The following is an 18,704-nucleotide window of genomic DNA, read 5'->3' as shown; positions in this document are numbered from 1 at the left end:
TTAAACAGGCCCTTAAAGTCACTGAACTGCAGTGCAATTAGTGCAAAATGTTACCCCTAGCCCACTATGGTTTTTTAAAGCTTTTATTGTCATCAATAGCTATTAGTAAATAGTAACTTTATCTTACACAGCTGTACCTTTCTGTATATTATGGATGGGATACTCATTCTGGGATGCTCAGTGATGCTAGAGAAAGCAAGGATGAAACAATACCCTTCCAAAAAGACAGTCTAATTCAAAGGAAGCAAGAAACAGTTAAGTTCTGTAAGCAAGTCTGATTGCAGTGAAGTTAATATGCCGAGTGGGGACACAGAGATAGGTTAAACAGTGACAGGGGGAAGGAGGGGGGCGGGAAAGGAGTGAAGAAGAAGAAGATAGCAAACCTGCTTGGTCTGTTGAGCTTTCAGAGTAAGTATTAAATAAAACCAATCTGTTTAATTCTCAGACAAGAACTTTCAACAATAACATTCCTTAGGTGTGCAAACAAGAAAAATCCTGGCCAGCAAAGCTTAAGAAGATTAGCATACAGTCTTTAAGGGTCCATTAGGTCCTTTCAACCTGCAAAGTCTCCCCCACAATTTAAAACTGAGTTGCCCCAAACTCAGCACCACTCTTGACAGAAAACACATCTCTTCCTTGAAGCTGAGTTTGCCAGTGATAGGAAATCCCGCTGCTCCACTAGCAAGGCTTCAGCACCAACCAAAACAGCTCATGCAGCCATATAGTTCACCACAAGAATGCAATAACACATGCCACCTGGTATCTAGCTATCACCCAGCTCTGAGAAGCGGAAGAGTGCAGTCCACAAGACAAGGAAGAACAGTAGCGCACACACACAGGTGGTATCTAGAAGCCCAGTGAAACACTGCATATACATAGGCATTTTCTGAAAATCCATTACAACTTCAGCATCAAATAGTAGCAACAATGGAAATACCAGAAAATGAAGCAGCCAGAGTATCCATAAGAGGCATTACTACATTATCCGTAAGAGGCATTACTACCCTCTCCACTACTGGGAACAATGCAACAACAAAGTGGATACAGAGTGTTGTTTATGAGGACAAGCTCAGCAAGGAAGATGTTTCCAGACACATCTTACAACAACTGGAATGCACAATTGTTCTTTTGCAGGATTAGAAGAATCCAGAAATCAAACAACCACACCCACAGGATCTTCAGCTGGAAGAAATGAAAGGCAGACTCCACGTGATTCGGAGAAGGATGACAAATCACAAAACCATTTATATCCCTGGGAACCAATGCAACTAGTGAAAAAAATGTATGGAGTAATTATGACACACCACAAATATCAGAAATGGCTATAGTATATACAAGAATTGTAAGTATTTTCATAATGAAAGAATCTGCCATCAAAAATCCTATATAAACTAGTTGTTTCCAACATCCTAAGTGTAGTTCTTGCTTCTGTCTGATGTTTCAATTCCACAGTTCAAAGAACTAGCAGCTCTTTTTCACAAAACTACTACTCTCTCAAGTCATTTTTTCCATAAACTGAATTCTGAAACATGTATTCTCTAAAGCTCTTCAAATAAAATGTCTCATTCTAGGAGAGGGAAAAAAATACATTTGATGACAACTCATAATTTAGCCAGTTCTGAGAAACCTGAAAATTAGCTGAAAAGAGATACGAACATAAGCAATGTAAAAGCTTATGATAACAGAGTCACTTTTGATCAGTTGGAAAAGCTAAATATCTTAAAGTCTTAATGATTTTAAAAATACTGCTGAGTAATATCTTAATGGTTCTTGAGACAAATAGCGCAACAGCACCTGTTAAGACATCCGATTTTTTTTTTTTTTTACTAGTGAGACAGCTCACTAACTCAATACTATTTGGCAAATATCCGATGAATACATGAGAAGTTCTTTGAACAGTCTAAGAAAATCCACGTTTCCACTCACCCACTTTTCTTTTTCTTTTTTAACTTCCAGCTCTCTCTCCTCCCTTCCTCTACACAACCTCCTTCTCCATACAACCTGTTTCCTCCTCAGAAGGATTTTCACCACCTTCCTGCCCTCCCAGGGGCCTCACTGCTGCCAGCACCTGCAGAGGAACCTCGTGTCTCAGCCAAGCAAAACCCATACTGCAACGTTTCCACATCACTCACCTTTACACAGTTGGTTTTCAGTTCACTCACAGTGGGCTGCGCTCACCACTCTTCATTAAGGAAGAGCGAAAATACTGCTATGTAAACGTGCGATACAGCTGCAAGCCTGCAGAAAGCGTGTCTTTGGCCTCCTTCACAGGACAGCACGCCACTCTTCAGTACGATAGCAGCAGTCAGTCACCGTTACTGTTATTACCCGCACAGCCCTGAGTAACGCAGACGAGCGGCCAAACGCGGGAGGCAGAGACTGCTCCGGTCACTCGGGAACCCGTTTCCACTCTCACTCACCAGTTCCCCCCTCCAAGCATTTCCCTGCCGGAAACCCCGCACACGAGGCACGCCAGCTCCCGCTCTGTGACCCGGGCGCGGGGACATCGCCATACGGCCGGGCGCGCCGCAGCCCCCCGCGCTCTGCCCAAGGTGAGCGCCGGCACGGCAGGCTCCCGCTCCCCCGCCACCGGGCGCGGCCCCCTGGGGCTCCGCCGGGGGCCGGCGGCCCGCTACCATCCCCGTCCCACCCGGCTCCCCGCCATCCCTCCGTGCCGACACCGGCGGCAGCCGCCGCCGAGCCGAGACCCCGCAGCCCCACCCCACCGCTCACCCAGAAGGGCTCGTAGGCGTCCACGCTGCAGAAGCTCTCGACCCCCATGGGGCGCGGCAAGGCGACCGCGGGCGACCGCGGCAGCGCTGCACTTCCCCCTCCGCACCTCTCCGTGCCCGGGCGGCGGCGGGCGGAGACAGGCCGGCAGAGCCAGCACGGCGCCCTGATTGGCTCCGCGGTCACGGGGATGCCGAGCCCGGGCGCCGCCGCCGCCGGCGCTGCGCAGCCCCGCCTCGGCGGGGGCGGGCGGCGCGGCGCTGCGCGCCCCCGGCTGTCCCGGCGGCGGCGTGCCGCGGGGCGCCCATCGCCGCCGCGCGCGCGGCAACCCGCGCCCCCGTCCGCGGCGGAGGAGGGGCCCAGGCGGCTGCGAGCTCGGCCGGAGCCCAGCACGTGCCTTTGTTCAACACAGAAGTCCCCGCGTCAGCGTAAGCGGGGCGGAAGCACTGCGCGCGCCGCCGCCTCGCCTGCCCGCCCGTGTCAGCTGCCCCCAGCAGCCTTCCGCGCCCCGCACCTCCCACCCGCACCGCCGGCCACGGACCACACCTGCCCGCCGGGCTCGAGCAGAGCCACCGGCGGGAATCACGGCATCCCCCTCCCCGTGACGTTGCTCCGGCCCGTGGGCACAGAGACGCCACGCAGCCCCCGTGGAGAAGCATCGCAGTGCCCTGCCGGCGCCCGGGCCCCGCAGGACGGAGCTAAGGCACCGTCCTTGGGGAAGGCCACAGTGAAAGCCTAGGCTCACCTTCAAATATTTCACTTTTCAACGTGAACCAGTTCAACTGGTTTCAAAGCCCTGAACTAGTTCAAGTTGACTAGCATGAACTGAACCAAAATAACTTCATCCACAACCAAGTTTGCACCAAAATATGTACTAGTTGAAATAACTGCACAGCCCCTGTGGTTGCATTTGGTTGTGTCTCACTGTGCACTCTTCACATCCTATTTAAAATGCATCACTTAAACCCACAGACAGCATCAATGCTCAGCTGACTAACGTACTAGAACGACCAGCTGGAGTATGGATGGCACATATGTAGGAATGGCATCATACGCTGCAGGAAAGAGCAGAGTGGTTACATGCTACCCTACAGTAACATCTGAAAGCTTTAATCACACAAGTTATATAAAGAACCTCAATTTAAAATGTCTTTTGCATCCAGAGCAATTACAGTAACGGACAAAGTTGTTAGAAGAGAGACAGGTCTCATTTGTCTAATGTATAACTAAAAAGCAAGCATCACACGTATAAAAAACAATCACAGATTGCTTCTTTACTCACTTGCAGTTTCAGAGCAGAGCTGGTGTCCTGCCGTGGCCAGACTGCTCACCCGACTGCAGCGTTTCTGGTCTGTCCCCCCGGCTGTCTCACTCCCAGGGCGCCAGGTCGAGGAGCAGCAGCAGCAGAGTTCAGCCACACCGAGGTGGCGTATGCCTTGATGAACTGAGCAAAATCATCACAGAAAGATCAAACCAAACAAATCGGGTGTCGGAAGCTACACAAGTTTGTGGCAGTTTAACCCATACCTTAGTTCATGCCATGTGAAAATCTTTATAGTATTGCAAGAGAACAGCGAAATGTTGAAGTCTGCTTCCCCTTATTTTTATTAAGAACATTTCTGTCCTGTTTTGTGCACTCTCTACATTCATCTTAAAATCATATTAAATACCTTGGTAGGTTGTTTTTTGATGTCTCAATGCTCACTACAACTCCCGTTGAAAAAGTTACATCACAGTCTCCAGTGTCTGTTATCTTACTGCTCCTCAGCTGTAAGGAATACTTTTTTTTCTCCTGGCTGCTCTGCAGCGCATATAAATGATAATAGCTCTGACAATTAATACAAGCTATCCCATAGTTAAGTTGGAAGAGCTTTTCTTTTTTAATAGCACTATTAATAAAATAGTAAACCAGAAAAAATACTAAATAGATAATACAACCTCTAAGAGCTTACACTTTTATACATATTCTGTGTGCAATAATAGAATATAAACTTATAGTTGAAATGATACAGCAGAAAATTATTTAGGATATAAAGATCATATGCAGGGATTGTTCCAAACAAGAAGACAGTAAATAAGCATGAAGTGAGGAGGGTCAAGAAAAACAAAGTTTTACTCACATATGTTTTTCTCCAGATACAATTGTATGCTAAAACACTAACAAAACTTAAGTTACATTTTCAGGATTCAAACGTTCTAATTACTTCAATATGATGATTTTTTTTCAGTCTCAAACTGTCCCTGTACCAATGGTCATGCACCAGGTTAATGATGTTTCTCATCAAATAAAGATACTTGGATCTGCACCTCAAATTAGTTCCCTTCCAATTAATTCCATCTCCTTCCCTTAGAAACTCTAAGCAATGGCAACAACAACAATGATGTAAACCAAAGTGCAGTCAAAATGCAGAGCAAATAATTAATGTGAGGGGAAGCAGAAGAGTTCAGAAGCAAAATGTAACAGACTCAAAATATTTGTTGTGGAGGAGAAAAAACAGAACTGACACAAGCCCAAACCTGCAAAGAGATACCAAGATCTCAGAGTACCAGAAAGTCACTGGATGTGGATTTCACAAACCATTGTTATAACAGCATCTTTTAAAACACAGACTAATACATAAAATAGAAACTGCAATATTATTTAAAAAGGCATTTCCTTGCAATCAGAAAAAAAAAAAACCACCCAAAATTCTATTTTGGACTCTGAACTTTGCTTTGTAGGATACAAATTAAAGCTGGATAGGAAATACAGGGTGGAAAACAGCAACAACTTACCAACTGGAATTTAGGTGTAATAGAACAGTGACCCACAACAGCATGGAGAAATTTGGAAGGATGCAGAGAAAAATGTTTTGACTGTGAAAACGCCATGCATGTTAAAGATAAGTGGTCGTTCATCACCAGAGTTGCACTAGGGCTCTGGGCAGCAGACTTAGGATAGACAGAGTCACTTACTGCTGCTGACTCACTGAAAGTTAACTGCTATGTTAAAGGAACAGATTAACTTCACCATGACTTCTAAAGACTTCTTTTTTCCTGAATTTTATTTACTGCCCCCTGCCAGAGATCCTTTGGAAGTTCCTAATCTAAATATTTGCTTTGAGAGGAAATGTAAAAAAAACCAAACAAACAAAATCCCAACAAAAAACCCCTCCCACACTTCAAGGCTGTAAGTGGTTTACTGCTTAAGACGACTCACATTTTCCTTCAAGCCCAAGCAGGCTGCTCCATCTAGACCATGACAAATCCAGTTTGTTCATCCACACTGGCTGCATTTCCTTTGGGAAATACTTGATACATTCACAAAACTAAGACTGTCGACTCATCCCAGCAACATGAAGCACACACGCATGCCTGCAGACACACCAGGGATCCTCACAGACTTGCAAAACACCCAGTATATGGTTATATTTTGGCAAGTCCTTTTAATTAGAAGCTAATCTTTGGCAAGTTCTTTTAATTAAAAGTTCATCTTTCAGGGACTCAGTACAAAACTCCTCCGCTACACATCAGGGAGAAACTCCCACTCATTCTCCAGGTTTCCTTTCTTCATTTTTTTCTTTCTTTTTTTCCCCCCCTCCAAATAAAGCACATTGACCACCTTTGAAATTACAGAGGGGAAAAAGCACAGCAACCCTGAAACCGCCCGCTCCCCCCCGCCCCAGCTGACAGGACTGAACTACGGGCAGGCAGGCACAGCCAAGATACCGAACGGTAACTCCATAGACACCACGTAGGCACTGCTAATTATTCTATCCCGGCTTGACCTTGCCAGCGGACATCCTGGCAGCACAGGGGATCATCCTCGGGCTGGGGAGCCGCTCCCTGCGCGGGGGGACCCCGGCCGCCCGCCCGTTCCCTCAGGCGAGGCACTCCGGACCCGCCTCAGGGACCGCGCGACCCCGCCCCCGAGCCGCGGGGAGCGCGTCCTCCCCCGCTCGAACCGCACGCACCGCCCGCCGGCGCTGTCCGATTGGCTGGCGCGCGCCGAGAGGCCGGGCCAGCAGGCGCCCGCTCCCGCCTCCCAGCACTACGCCTGCGCAGTGGCCGCCTGCCGCGGCCGGGCCGTCTCATCCGGGTCCTTGGCGCGGCAGTTGGGCGATGGCGACGGTAGCGGAGCTGAAAGCAGGTCGTGGGGGTGGAGGGGTGCCGGAGAGGGTGGGAGCTCCGAGGGGTGGCGGAGGCACCTCGGGCCGCCGGAAGGGCGGGCAGCCGGGCTTTCCTCGTGCACCCGGCGGCCGGTTGGGTCTCGTAGTCGCCCCGGGCGCTAATGGGGGCCGCCGGCTCCTCACACGGCCCCTTGGGAGCCGCAGGAGAAACGTCCCTGAGCCTCCACACAAGCACTCTGCCCTTGTCCTTTATCTTGGTCTGGTTTTCATTCGTTAAAAACGTCTTGGTCCCACTTCTGAAACTGCTAGAACATATTCTGTTTACTGAAAAAATATAATTGTGACTTCTTTGAAGGCTTAATTTTTATCTGTAACGGCACTACTGTGGTTACCTACTGGCATATGCACAGGTGCGGATATCTTATGTTTATTTCACTGTGAATATGCCGAAATTATGTTTATATTATGGATGATAAATGCTGCTTGAATACGTTTGGCTTTATATTAACAGATCTTTTTATGGTAATAGTTTTAAAGGACACACTGGAAAAAAGAGGTGCTCTTGGGCAAATAAAAGCAAGGATAAGAGCTGAAGTTTTTAATGCACTGGATGACCAAAGTGAACCACGGCCAGCACTGTCTCATGAAAATCTCTTAATCAACGAACTAATCCGTGAATACCTGGAATATAACAAATATAAATACGCAGCATCTGTTTTAACTGCAGGTATCGGGGCGGAATTTTTGTTGTCATCACTGTATTAATAGACATTTACTGTTTGGTTGAGTAATTCCACTGATACTATAAAATTAATGAGTGAGACCAAGCTGCACAATCTTGTGTTCCCTTGAAATATGTAAGATACAAACAGTCTCTCCACAGCTTTACTTGCAGCATTAAACCAAATGATACCATTAGTTTTCAAGAAAACTTACCCTTTGTTCCTTATCCTTGAGGTAAATGCTTTGACAGAGCAGTTGATGCAAGAGCAAGAAAACTTACTAGCAGCCTGCAAAATCAAAATACCTTTCTTGAAATACCTGCTTTTGTTTTGGAAAATGGCTAACAATATTTTTAAAGCATATATCACATTTTTTTTCTTATAGGCATTTGAGAAAAAAATAGAAATCCTACAAATGAACAAAATCTCTCTGAGGAATAATTTAAACTAAAAAAATACGTACATAAAGTAGTTAATAGTCTGAATTAACAGTAATTCTGGCAATTCATGCATATAGACTGTATCAGAAACATGGTTAGATGTCCTCAGCTTAAATAACAAAAAAGAATATAAAGAAGGTCCATATTTTTTAACAACTGCAGTTAAGTATTACTGTAACTGGCTGTGCTAAAATACCAATATTTGAGAGCTACAACATCTAAATGGTAGCTGTAATTTATATGGTACAGCGCTTAATTATTTTTGCGGCTATTGCTAACTTGTATTTGAAATTTGAAGTTCTGTAGTTGTGCTTAGATACAGTAATTACATTTGCTATTTAATAATTTGATATATTTCACTCTATTAAAGTTACAGGCACAAATGTTCATCTCGAGAAGAGGGAATGGAGACAGTCTGTATAATAGTTAATATATGGAATCTGTTTGATAACAGTACTTCTTTAGAGAAAGAGTTTGCCTGATTAATTTATCGTTATATTGTAAGACTACTTTAATATTTTTCTTAGATTCCTTTAGAGTGAAGATAAAAATTGTAATATGCTATTGTAAATTTTGTGAGTATGAAGCACTAATGTTTAAGTAAGTTCCCTGGAATTACAATACACTGTTAGATATTAATAGTCTAAAAGGGAGGTGTGTGCTCTCATTCTCTTTTGAAGTCTCCTGAGCAGTCTTTAAAAGTTAACTGGTGATGTTTTTCTTAGCAGTCTTAAGAATTTTGGGGAAATGTCTTTTCCAGAGTCTGGCCAGCCTGAAGTGCCCTTGGATAGACAGTTTCTCGCCAAAGAGCTGAACATAGCCGAAGACGCAAATGGAAAATCAGTGTAAGGAGTGATTTTGGAATGCACAGTATATTCTATTCTGCATATATTTTTCTCTTTAGTGTTATTATAAACACATATAAATGTTCTCACCAATTGAAAGGTGACTAGATCACAGGGCTCTCTGACATGCTGGATTCAAACTCACAATGTCAAACATGGGGCCATTTTCAAACATACTCAAAACTAATAATTCTGCCAACTCTATAGCTATAGCATTCTCCAGATAGTGTACTTGCATACCAAAACACAAGTCTCTTACCAGTACAGTCTTCCCTACAGTCAGAAGCAGAAAACAGATACGCTCTTTGCATATCAGTGAGTTGCTTTGTAGAGCAATAAAAAGATTATTGTACTCTGAGAGTAGACACAAATTCACAATGCTCCGATACAACTGCATTAATAAGCTAGGGTACTGAAGCAGGTTTAAACACGTTCAGTGTTCTCTGTAGCTTGTGTTGTCAGAATTCGTCAGGTGCTTAGGAAGAATCGAGTTTGGGATGTGCAGTCCGCCAAAGTCTGATCCTTCGTACTGCATGAGTGCGAATGTGGATCTGTGTTCCTGTGCTAAGCATGCTTCACCTACAGGGGATCTGGAGCTTAGTTGAGAGTGTCTCTTAGTGCAAATTTTTTAGGAGAGGGTTGGTGTTCAGGGTGGGCTTAGGTCTGTGCTTATTTATATAATGACACTTCGCATAATGTATTTTAAGTAATTACTCTAAAGACATCTGTACATATTCCAGACGTAAACATTAAGGTCTCAGAAGTTCTGAGGAAAGGGTGGTTTTTTAATGCTCAATATTTCATAGACTGCTTTTGTCATTTCTCTCTTAAGCAGACCTCTCTTGTACGGAATTATCTCTCATTTCTTACATCATGGTAAAGAAGAAAGTACCCAGAATAACCTTCCAAAAGTGTCTTTGCTGAATTATCCAAAGCAGAACCTTGGCAAACCACCTACTGAGAGAAATCAAAAAGGTAGGTGTGGGTATGCTGTCATTTTTGCAGAAGTTTTATTTGTGACTAGATTTTCTATATGAAACATGCTTATAACAGCATAAACATGCAGGTGGACACAGTGTACCTCCTTCTCTGTGCAAGGAATGCTTTGAGCTCCCACCTCTGTTGTAAGAAAAATTCTTCAGCAGAATGCTGTTTATACCTCAAAAATACCATTAAGCTGTGTGACCTGACCATACCTGTTGCTCGTGTATTCATTTAAGAAAGGTCCTACTATATCCAACTCAAAAAAGACCCACCCATGATTTCTAAAACAACCTGTATATGTGCCTTTGTTTAAGTAAGTGACCAACTTACACCAACTCTTAGGCCTGCTGCTCTGTACCGGTATGCTAATAGGACAGCATATACAGCATACAAATCTGATTGCCCTCGGAAGTGCTTGATTGGCTTTAAAATGTGTCAGTAGTAGAACTTTGCCTCTTATGTGGGAATATATTTTATTTATAAAGCAGACATTTTTGAAAATTGCAGACAGCCAAATGTATATAATATCTCAACAGTGCAAGGAACTGTGAAGCTCCTGTTACCTTGTGGTAGCTGCAGCTACTTGTGAGTTACTAGAGGGAAGGGGAAAAAACCTAATTGTTTAACTTTATTCTCTTGAGGCTTTTGGACTGTTAAAAACTGAAAACTAATTTAAATTGGACAGCTGTTCTATTCTAATTAGTTTTGCTGCTCTGCAATTACTGGTAAAGACCAGAAAATACTAATATCTCAGTATCAGAAAGGTCATCCACCAAATTGCTTTACCATCTTCCTGAAAGTTAAACTGGCCAAATTGCACTCCCTTATACTATTACAAATCTGGAATGGTTCAGCTAGAGACAGTCTTAGTACACTGGCAATTAAATACAAGAATTTAACCTAAATTCTCAGTAAAGTATGTTAAATGGCAGGTGTATCTCTGTTTCTCATCCGTACCTAATTTCTATAGAAAGTTCTTAACTCTTTAGCTGTCAGTTTTGTATATGGGCATAAACCTTTTCTGAGGACGTAATTCACATCCCATTGAGTGCAGAAGCTTAAGCTCTGAGTTCATTGCTCTGTAGCAGAACACATCTTGTTTTCCCTTTCTGGTCTACTTTTTGACTGGTTACCATTCATATTGCTTAAGCTACAGAATGAAAGGGATCATTGGTCCATTTTTTTCCTTCAAAGAGTCTGCTTGGCATATTACTTCACTTTCTGCTGTGAGAATTTAGTACTATTGCGTTAGTACTGTCAACTATTTCTTTTGTATCCAAAAATTTGAAAAATATGAGGCCTGAGATATTATTGACATCTAAAAAGTACGAGAGAAGCACTAAACACCTTTTCTTAACAGTTAATTAATTGAGACAATGTTGTTTCCCTTCTGCCAGAAGAGGGGGCTGAAGAAATAAAATTTCAATACCAAAACTGCTATAAATGACCTCTTTGTTAGAAAATAATTATTCCTATTAGAAATTTCTCCATTTTTAAAAACAAATTCAGTGTAAAGAAGAATTGTTTTGGAAGTATAACTTTGTACCTCAGTTCTGAAATTGACTCTGTGCAGGGTCACCTTGCCCTGTTGACTCCAATATGATTTCACATGGGGGTTTAATTGTTTAGAGTTAGTTGCAAAACTCAGGATTAACCATAAGACATGACAGCACATTGCTTTTTGTACTAAACAAAAATATAACAGTTTTAAGGCATTTAACCTTTAAGTAACTATAGTCTGAAATTACTTTCTGTGTGTGTTTGTGGAAGATGTCAGTGGAGACCTAAAGGCAGTAGGTTTAAAATCCTAATTACCTAGCTATTTCAAGTAGGCTGCATATTAAGGTAATCAAGTCCATTCATAAACTCAACCCTCCCAAGTCCCGTATTTTAACATCTAACTTGCTTTTCATATTACCTTCAATTATCTTGTTTTTTAGTTGAATGAATATTCCAATAAACTGGTATACAGAATGGGAATCCTGATAAAATGTGTGGAATCTGTGTTTCTGTTAGTTCATTCACTATAGCTGAGTTGAAGTTGTTTGAAATCTAATCTTTATTAATGCAAAGCTCTTACCTCATACAGTTGCATGGAAGAATATATTTGTAAAATTGCCTGAGTTTCCTATGATGATATTCTGTATCAAAGTTGATAATAGTAGAAAATAACACTTACACTTTTGGATCTTCAGATGTGTGAGAATATTTATGTCTGTGTTTCATTTTCAGATAGAATTCCAGAACCAGGAAGGATGGCTGGCATGAGCATCGAAGAGCCCCTTGTTTTACAAAGTATAAACAGATGATATCTTTCATATGCTAATTTCTTATGTAAAGTTCTGTAAGAGTTAATTTAGGAAATTCTTCTTTGCATAAATTTCCTCAATATGTCCAGTGGGACCATGAGACAGGATGATGGGGTCATACTTATTGTCAGTGACAAAAATGTTAGCAAAGGCTCTCCTCCTCCAGTGCTGATAGAAGGAAACTGTATATGAAGTCAGCCTGTGTCTAGAATTGGCCCTAAAAATACTGATTTTGCTTTATAAGAATTTATCAGATAACTTATCATTTCTGCACTTTCCTTATTATGTCTTTGTGGGTCTTTCCTTGTGTTTTTGAATAAAATTTTTCAGTTTTATTCTGTGTGATATTTTGAAAGTGTTCAAACTAAGCATTTTAGTCATTCTTCTTTAAAAAGAAGCAGCTGCTACTCTCGGGTAAGTATGGGAAAATAAATTTGTATAGAAAATTAAAAGTACTTTAGAGGAATAGTTGTTTTTAATTCTCCGGAAATGAGGACTATATTTATCTTCATGCCAGCAAACAAATGAGGGTAAGTCTTTTCCATCTGGAGTTGCTATAAATTGTACGGTGTAACACTGAGTATATGGGAGGGGAGGAACTTCCGTTTTTTTTTCCCCAAACAACATGAAACTCCAAGTCCGGCAAAGCTAAAAATAAAGTTAATAGTAGATTACTGATTCCCAGAACTTTTTTTAGCTGAGGTATTCACGTGTTTTGAAATGGTAATTCATTTTAAAAGCCAAACTTGCAGGGGTACATCAAAAATAACAGGTTAGCTATTTTTCTCTACTCATTTTAACAAAATGTATCGATGTTAATGTTTCCAGTGGTACTGAAAGGAGTTTTGTGTAAATAAATTTTGTGTAAATAAATTATGTTCTTAAAAATCTCAATTGTTAGATAAATGGTTGTCGTGGTTTAACCCCAGCCAGCAAAAATAAACGCCACGCAGCCGCTCGATCACCCCCCCCCGGTGGGATGGGGGAGAGAATTGGGAGGGCACAAGTAGGAAAGCTCCCGGGTTGAGATAAAAACAGTTTAATAATTGAAATAAAACTAAGTAGAACAGTAATAATAAAAGTGAGAACAACAACAATAACAGAATACACAAAGCAGGCAATGCACAACACAACCGCTCACCGACCGCCGACCGCGTGTCACGAACGGGGGGCGAGCCCCCCCACACACCTGGTTTTTATACTGAGCATGATGTCACATGGTATAGAATACCCCATTGGCCAGCTGGGTCCACCACCCCGGCTGTGCTTCCCCCTCCCGGTGCAAGCATCACCCAGCAACAGCCAAAGCATCAATGGGCCATCAACGCTCCTTTCACACCGAACCCAAAACACAGCACACCCCCCAGGCTACTGGGAAGAAAGTTAACCCTGTCCCAGCTGGAACCAGGACAATATCCACCCCTTATTCTATACCATCTACATCATGCCCAGGTCTCACATTTTCCCATACATTCCAATTAGTCACCGCTCCTTTTCCCTGCCTTTTGATATATACGCACACAGAGATATCATTCCCTTAGTCCATGGGCCATCCCTCTAAAACGTCCGTTGAGTTCATTTAGTCCATGACTTCGGGTTCCACCTGTCGTAACAGTCTTGCAGGGCAGGAGAGATGGTGTGTGGTGTCAGGCTCTTGCATGCGGAGGCCAGTTCTGGGCACTCGTCCGGTTCTATCATTGTTGCACCTTGCTCAGTTTCATCGGCGTTCATCCTAAATTAATCTGGGTGATTCTTACTGTAATACTGTTAATATGGCATATGGTAACCATAAAAGTGATGACATACAGTACTATGTAATAACTAACATCGTACAATTCAGTTCATTGGCTATTTTCACCCAAAATTAAATCCCCCTGAGGTACACACCGGACTTCCCCATCCTTTCTCATCACCCACCAAGTGCACCCAGGTCCCTGAGCAAAAGCAATCCCACGGATGGGTTTTCCCTTGCCAGAGGCAGGAGCAACCCAGACTGTCTTCCCCAGCATATTTCTCATATGCACGACAGGGACTTTATCCCCCTCTACAGCACGTAAGGGTTTGGATTGGGCAGGGCCAGCTCGAGTGACAGATCCCCTAGTGTTCACTAACCAGGTGGCCTTTGCTAAATGTGTGTCCCAATGCTTGAATGTCCCACCACCCATTGCCCTCAGTGTTGTCTTTAACAGCCCGTTGTATCGTTCAATTTTCCCGGAGGCTGGTGCATGGTAGGGGATGTGATAGACCCACTCAATGCCGTGCTCTTTGGCCCAGGTGTCTATGAGGGCGTTTCGGAAGTGAGTCCCGTTGTCTGACTCAATTCTTTCTGGGGTGCCATGTCGCCACAGGACTTGCTTTTCAAGGCCCAGGATGGTGTTCCGGGCGGTGGCATGGGGCACAGGATATGTTTCCAGCCATCCTGTGGTTACTTCCACCATGGTGAGCACATAGCGCTTGCCCTGTCGGGTTTGTGGGAGCGTGATATAATCAATCTGCCAGGCCTCCCCATATTTGTACTTCAACCATCGTCCTCCATACCAAAGAGGCTTTACTCGTTTGGCTTGCTTGATTGCAGCGCATGTTTCACATTCGTGGATAACCTGTGCAATAGTGTCCATGGTTAAGTCCACCCCTCGATCACGAGCCCATCTATATGTTGCATCTCTCCCTTGGTGGCCTGAAGTGTCATGGGCCCACCGAGCTATAAATAATTCACCTTTATGTTGCCAGTCCAGATCTACCTGAGCTACTTCGATCTTGGCAGCCTGATCCACCTGCTGGTTGTTTTGGTGCTCTTCACTGGCCCTACTCTTGGGTACGTGAGCATCTACGTGTCGTACTTTTACAGTCAGGTTCTCTACCTGGGCAGCAATATCTTGCCACAATGCGGCAGCCCAGATGGGTTTACCTCTGCGCTGCCAGTTGTTCTGCTTCCACTGCTGCAACCACCCCCACAGGGCATTCGCCACCATCCATGAGTCAGTATAGAGATAAAGTACTGGCCATTTTTCTCGTTCGGCAATGCCCAAGGCCAGCTGGATGGCTTTCACCTCTGCAAACTGACTCGATTCACCTTCTCCTTCAGCAGTTTCTGCAACTTGGCGTATAGGACTCCATACAGCAGCCTTCCATCTCCGATGTTTTCCCACAAGGCGACAGGACCCATCCGTGAACAGGGCATATTGCTTCTCGTTTTCTGGTAGTTTGTTATATGGTGGGGCCTCTTCAGCACGCGTCACCTCCTCCTCTGGGGATATTCCAAAATCTTTGCCTTCTGGCCAGTTCGTGATCACCTCCAAGATTCCTGGGCGACTGGGGTTTCCTATTCGGGCCCGTTGTGTGATCAGCGCGACCCACTTACTCCACGTAGCATCGGTTGCATGATGTGTAGAGGGGACGCTCCCTTTGAACATCCAGCCCAGCACCGGCAGTCGGGGTGCCAGGAGGAGCTGTGCTTCAGTGCCAACCACTTCCGAAGCAGCTTGAACCCCTTCATATGCTGCCAATATCTCCTTCTCAGTTGGAGTGTAGTGGGCCTCGGATCCTCTGTATCCCCGACTCCAGAACCCTAAGGGTCGACCTCGAGTCTCCCCTGGTGCTTTCTGCCAGAGGCTCCAGGTAGGGCCATTCTCCCCGGCTGCGGTGTAGAGCACATTCTTCACATCTTGTCCTGCCCGGACTGGCCCAAGGGCTACTGCCTGAACTATCTCCTGTTTAATTTGCTCAAATGCTTGTCGTTGCTCAGGGCCCCATCTGAAGTCGTTCTTCTTCCTGGTCACGTGATAGAGAGGGCTTACGATCTGACTGTAATTTGGAATATGCATTCTCCAAAAGCCCACAACGCCTAAGAAAGCTTGCGTTTCCTTTTTGTTAGTTGGTGGAGACATGGCTGTTATTTTATTGATCACATCTGTTGGGATCTGACGACGTCCATCTTGCCATTTTATTCCTAAAAACTGGATCTCCTGTGCAGGTCCCTTGACCTTACTTCGTTTTATTGCAAAGCCGGCCTTCAGAAGGATTTGGACTATTCTCTCCCCTTTCTTGAAAACTTCCTCTGCTGTGTTGCCCCACACAATGATGTCGTCAATGTATTGCAGGTGTTCTGGAGCCTCACCCTGTTCCAGTGCAGTGTGGATTAGTCCATGGCAAATGGTAGGGCTGTGTTTCCACCCCTGGGGCAGTCGGTTCCAGGTGTACTGGACACCCCTCCAAGTGAAAGCAAACTGTGGCCTGCACTCTGCCGCCAAAGGGATGGAGAAGAATGCATTAGCGATATCAATGGTGGCGTACCACTTGGCTGCCTTTGACTCCAGTTCGTATTGAAGTTCCAGCATGTCCGGCACGGCAGCACTCAGTGGTGGCGTCACTTCGTTCAGGCCACGGTAGTCTACTGTTAGCCTCCACTCTCCATTGGACTTTCGCACTGGCCATATGGGACTGTTAAAGGGTGAGCGAGTCTTGCTGATCACTCCTTGGCTCTCCAGTCGACGAATCAGCACATGGATGGGGATCAAGGAGTCTCGGTTGGTGCGGTATTGCCGCCGGTGCACTGTTGTGGTAGCGATTGGCACCTGTTGTTCTTGGACCTTTAACAACCCCACAACAGAAGGATCCTCTGAAAGACCGGGCAAGGTGGACAACTGTTTAATTTCCTCCGTCTCCAGGGCAGCTATACCAAAAGCCCACCGGTACCCTTTTGGGTCCTTGAAATACCCTCTCCTGAGGTAGTCTATGCCAAGGATGCACGGAGCTTCTGGGCCAGTCACAATGGGGTGCTTCTGCCACTCCTTCCCGGTTAGGCTCACTTCCGCCTCCAACACAGTTAACTCTTGGGATCCCCCTGTCACTCCAGAAATACAAATGGGTTCTGCCCCTTTATAGCCTGATGGCATCAGGGTACACTGCGCACCGGTGTCTACGAGAGCCTTATATTCTTGTGGATCTGATGTGCCAGGCCATCGAATCCACACAGTCCAGTAAACCCGGTTGTCCCTTTCCTCCACCTGGCTGGAGGCAGGGCCCCTCTAGTCCTGGTCATCATATTCGCTATCTACTTCTTGTAAGTATGAGTCAGAAGTCCCTTTGTTAAGGTCGGAAGTGGAATCAGCCCTTCTACTCTGTCTGGGGAACTCACTGGAGATCGGAGCAGCGGTTTTCCTGGAAGAACCCCCTTTTGTGGTTGTTTTCCCTTGCAACTCATGTACCCGTGCCTGTAGGACTGAGGTAGGTTTTCCATCCCACTTCCTCATGTCCTCTCCGTGGTCACGCAGGTAAAACCACAGGGTGCCCCGGGGTGTGTACCCACGATGTCTCCTCTCTTGAGCAGAGGGACGTTTGCTCCTAATGGCTGAGACGCTGGCCCGTGCAGGGGGGAAGCAGGACATATCCTCTTTGATTTGCTGGACCTCCTGAGACAGTTTCTCCACAGCAGAGACACAGGCCCGTAGGGAGGAAGAGAGACTTTCTTCATATTGCCGGAGTTGGCCAGCCAGTTCATCCACTGTTTGTTCCTCTCCATCTCTCCAGGTCATTACTGCCAATGAGTTTGCATGTGACGCTGGTGCGCTCCGTACAAACTTCCGCCACATGGGTCGGGTGCATTTGACCTCATCTGGGTCTTTGGATAACTGCTCGTTGTTCAGGTCATCATAAATCACTTCCAGCACGGCTAATTCTCTCAGGTACTGGATACCTCTCTCCATGGTGGTCCACTTGCCTGGGTGGCATATAACATCTTCCTTGAAGGGATACCTTTCCTTCACACCTGACAGGAGTCGCCTCCAGAGGCTGAGGACTTGTGCCCCTTGTCCAATTGCTTTGTCAATGCCCCCTTCCCTAGAAAGGGATCCCAGCTGCTTGGCTTCCCTGCCCTCTAATTCCAGGCTACTGGCCCCGTTATCCCAGCATCGGAGCAGCCAGGTGACAATGTGCTCCCCTGGACGACGGCTGAAGTCTTTTCGCATATCTCGCAGCTCACCCAGAGATAGGGATCGGGTGGTCACCATCTCATTTACGGGTTCTGCCTCCTCCTCCTCCTGTTCTCGTGATGGCCCTGGTTCATCTTCATCCCTTACTAGACGAGCTGATTTTCTTGTGCATTTTCTCTTTTGTATAGGGGCGACTGATACCGGCAGGGGTTGGTTCTCTGTCGCAGGGGGCGGAGTAGCTGCCGTGCCTGCCCTGGGGGGTGAGGGAGCCGCTGTGCTTGCCGTGGGGGGTGGGGTAGCCGCAGGGCCTGTTGCTTTGTCATCAGCTGCAGAGACGTTTCCTTCCCCTTGGGGGTTCTGAGTGGTGTTAAACAGGGCTCGGTAGGCGTGGGCCAGGCCCCAGCACATTGTAGTGATTTGTGTCTCCCTGGAATGGCCAGGGTGACAGCATACTTCTTCCAAATATTCTACTAATTTTTCAGGGTTCTTCACTTGTTCAGGGGTAAAGTTCCAGAACACTGGGGGTGCCCATCGCCCTAGGCATTTGCCCATCCTATCCCACTCGCCCTGCCACTCATAACTATCCAACCTTGGGGCAGATCTCTGGATGACATTCTTAAATTGCTTACTAACCT

The 18,704-nt window shown here is 45.4% G+C and overlaps 2 protein-coding genes across 15 annotated transcripts in view; one reads left to right on the top strand and one right to left on the bottom strand.

Annotated features, from left to right (window-relative positions):
* The window catches only part of ABCC1 (ATP binding cassette subfamily C member 1 (ABCC1 blood group)), a 60,490-nt gene extending 53,882 nt beyond the window's left edge, over nt 1–6,608 (bottom strand). For 8 of the 12 annotated variants that reach the window (XR_012676096.1, XM_075165071.1, XM_075165076.1 and 5 more), the window contains exon 1: nt 2,734–2,872. Coding sequence is in view for 7 of the 12 variants with exons in the window: in XM_075165071.1 (XP_075021172.1) it covers nt 2,734–2,781 (48 nt within the window). In the remaining 5 variants the exon portion in view is untranslated. Of the gene's footprint in view, nt 1–2,132; nt 2,456–2,733; nt 2,873–4,012; nt 4,175–5,505; nt 5,587–5,929 lie in introns of those variants that run through there. The other 4 variants (XM_075165078.1, XM_075165079.1, XM_075165077.1 and 1 more) reach the window with 4 other exon arrangements.
* Nucleotides 6,609–6,752: 144 nt separating this feature from the next.
* CEP20 (centrosomal protein 20) lies at nt 6,753–12,474 on the top strand. 3 transcript variants are annotated; one of them, XM_075165093.1, is made up of 5 exons: nt 6,753–6,859; nt 7,369–7,566; nt 8,762–8,846; nt 9,682–9,821; nt 12,063–12,474. In XM_075165093.1, exons 1-5 carry the CDS (start codon nt 6,832–6,834, stop codon nt 12,137–12,139), a joined length of 528 nt encoding a protein of 175 aa, XP_075021194.1. In that variant the 5' UTR covers nt 6,753–6,831; the 3' UTR covers nt 12,140–12,474. The 3 variants fall into 3 exon arrangements, with proteins under 3 accessions (XP_075021194.1, XP_075021193.1, XP_075021195.1); XM_075165092.1 differs by having other exon boundaries at nt 9,679–9,821; XM_075165094.1 differs by lacking the exons at nt 9,682–9,821; nt 12,063–12,474 and having other exon boundaries at nt 8,762–8,850.
* The last annotated feature ends 6,230 nt before the right edge of the window (nt 12,475–18,704 follow it).

The sequence above is a fragment of the Calonectris borealis genome, chromosome 16, assembly GCF_964195595.1.
Source record: "Calonectris borealis chromosome 16, bCalBor7.hap1.2, whole genome shotgun sequence".
Taxonomy (NCBI): domain Eukaryota; kingdom Metazoa; phylum Chordata; class Aves; order Procellariiformes; family Procellariidae; genus Calonectris; species Calonectris borealis.
Note: the sequence above shows the minus strand (reverse complement) of the source record. Positions and strands in the feature narration are given on the sequence as shown.

What these genes read in the sequence shown, in the direction of transcription:
- CEP20 (XM_075165092.1), top strand. Translation starts at nt 6,832, where the DNA reads ATGGCGACGGTAGCGGAGCTGAAAGCAG. An exon ending in GGTAGCGGAGCTGAAAGCAG is followed by an intron (nt 6,860 to 7,368) that starts GTCGTGGGGGTG and finishes TTATGGTAATAG; the next exon opens with TTTTAAAGGACACACTGGAA. An exon ending in AGCATCTGTTTTAACTGCAG is followed by an intron (nt 7,567 to 8,761) that starts GTATCGGGGCGG and finishes TGTCTTTTCCAG; the next exon opens with AGTCTGGCCAGCCTGAAGTG.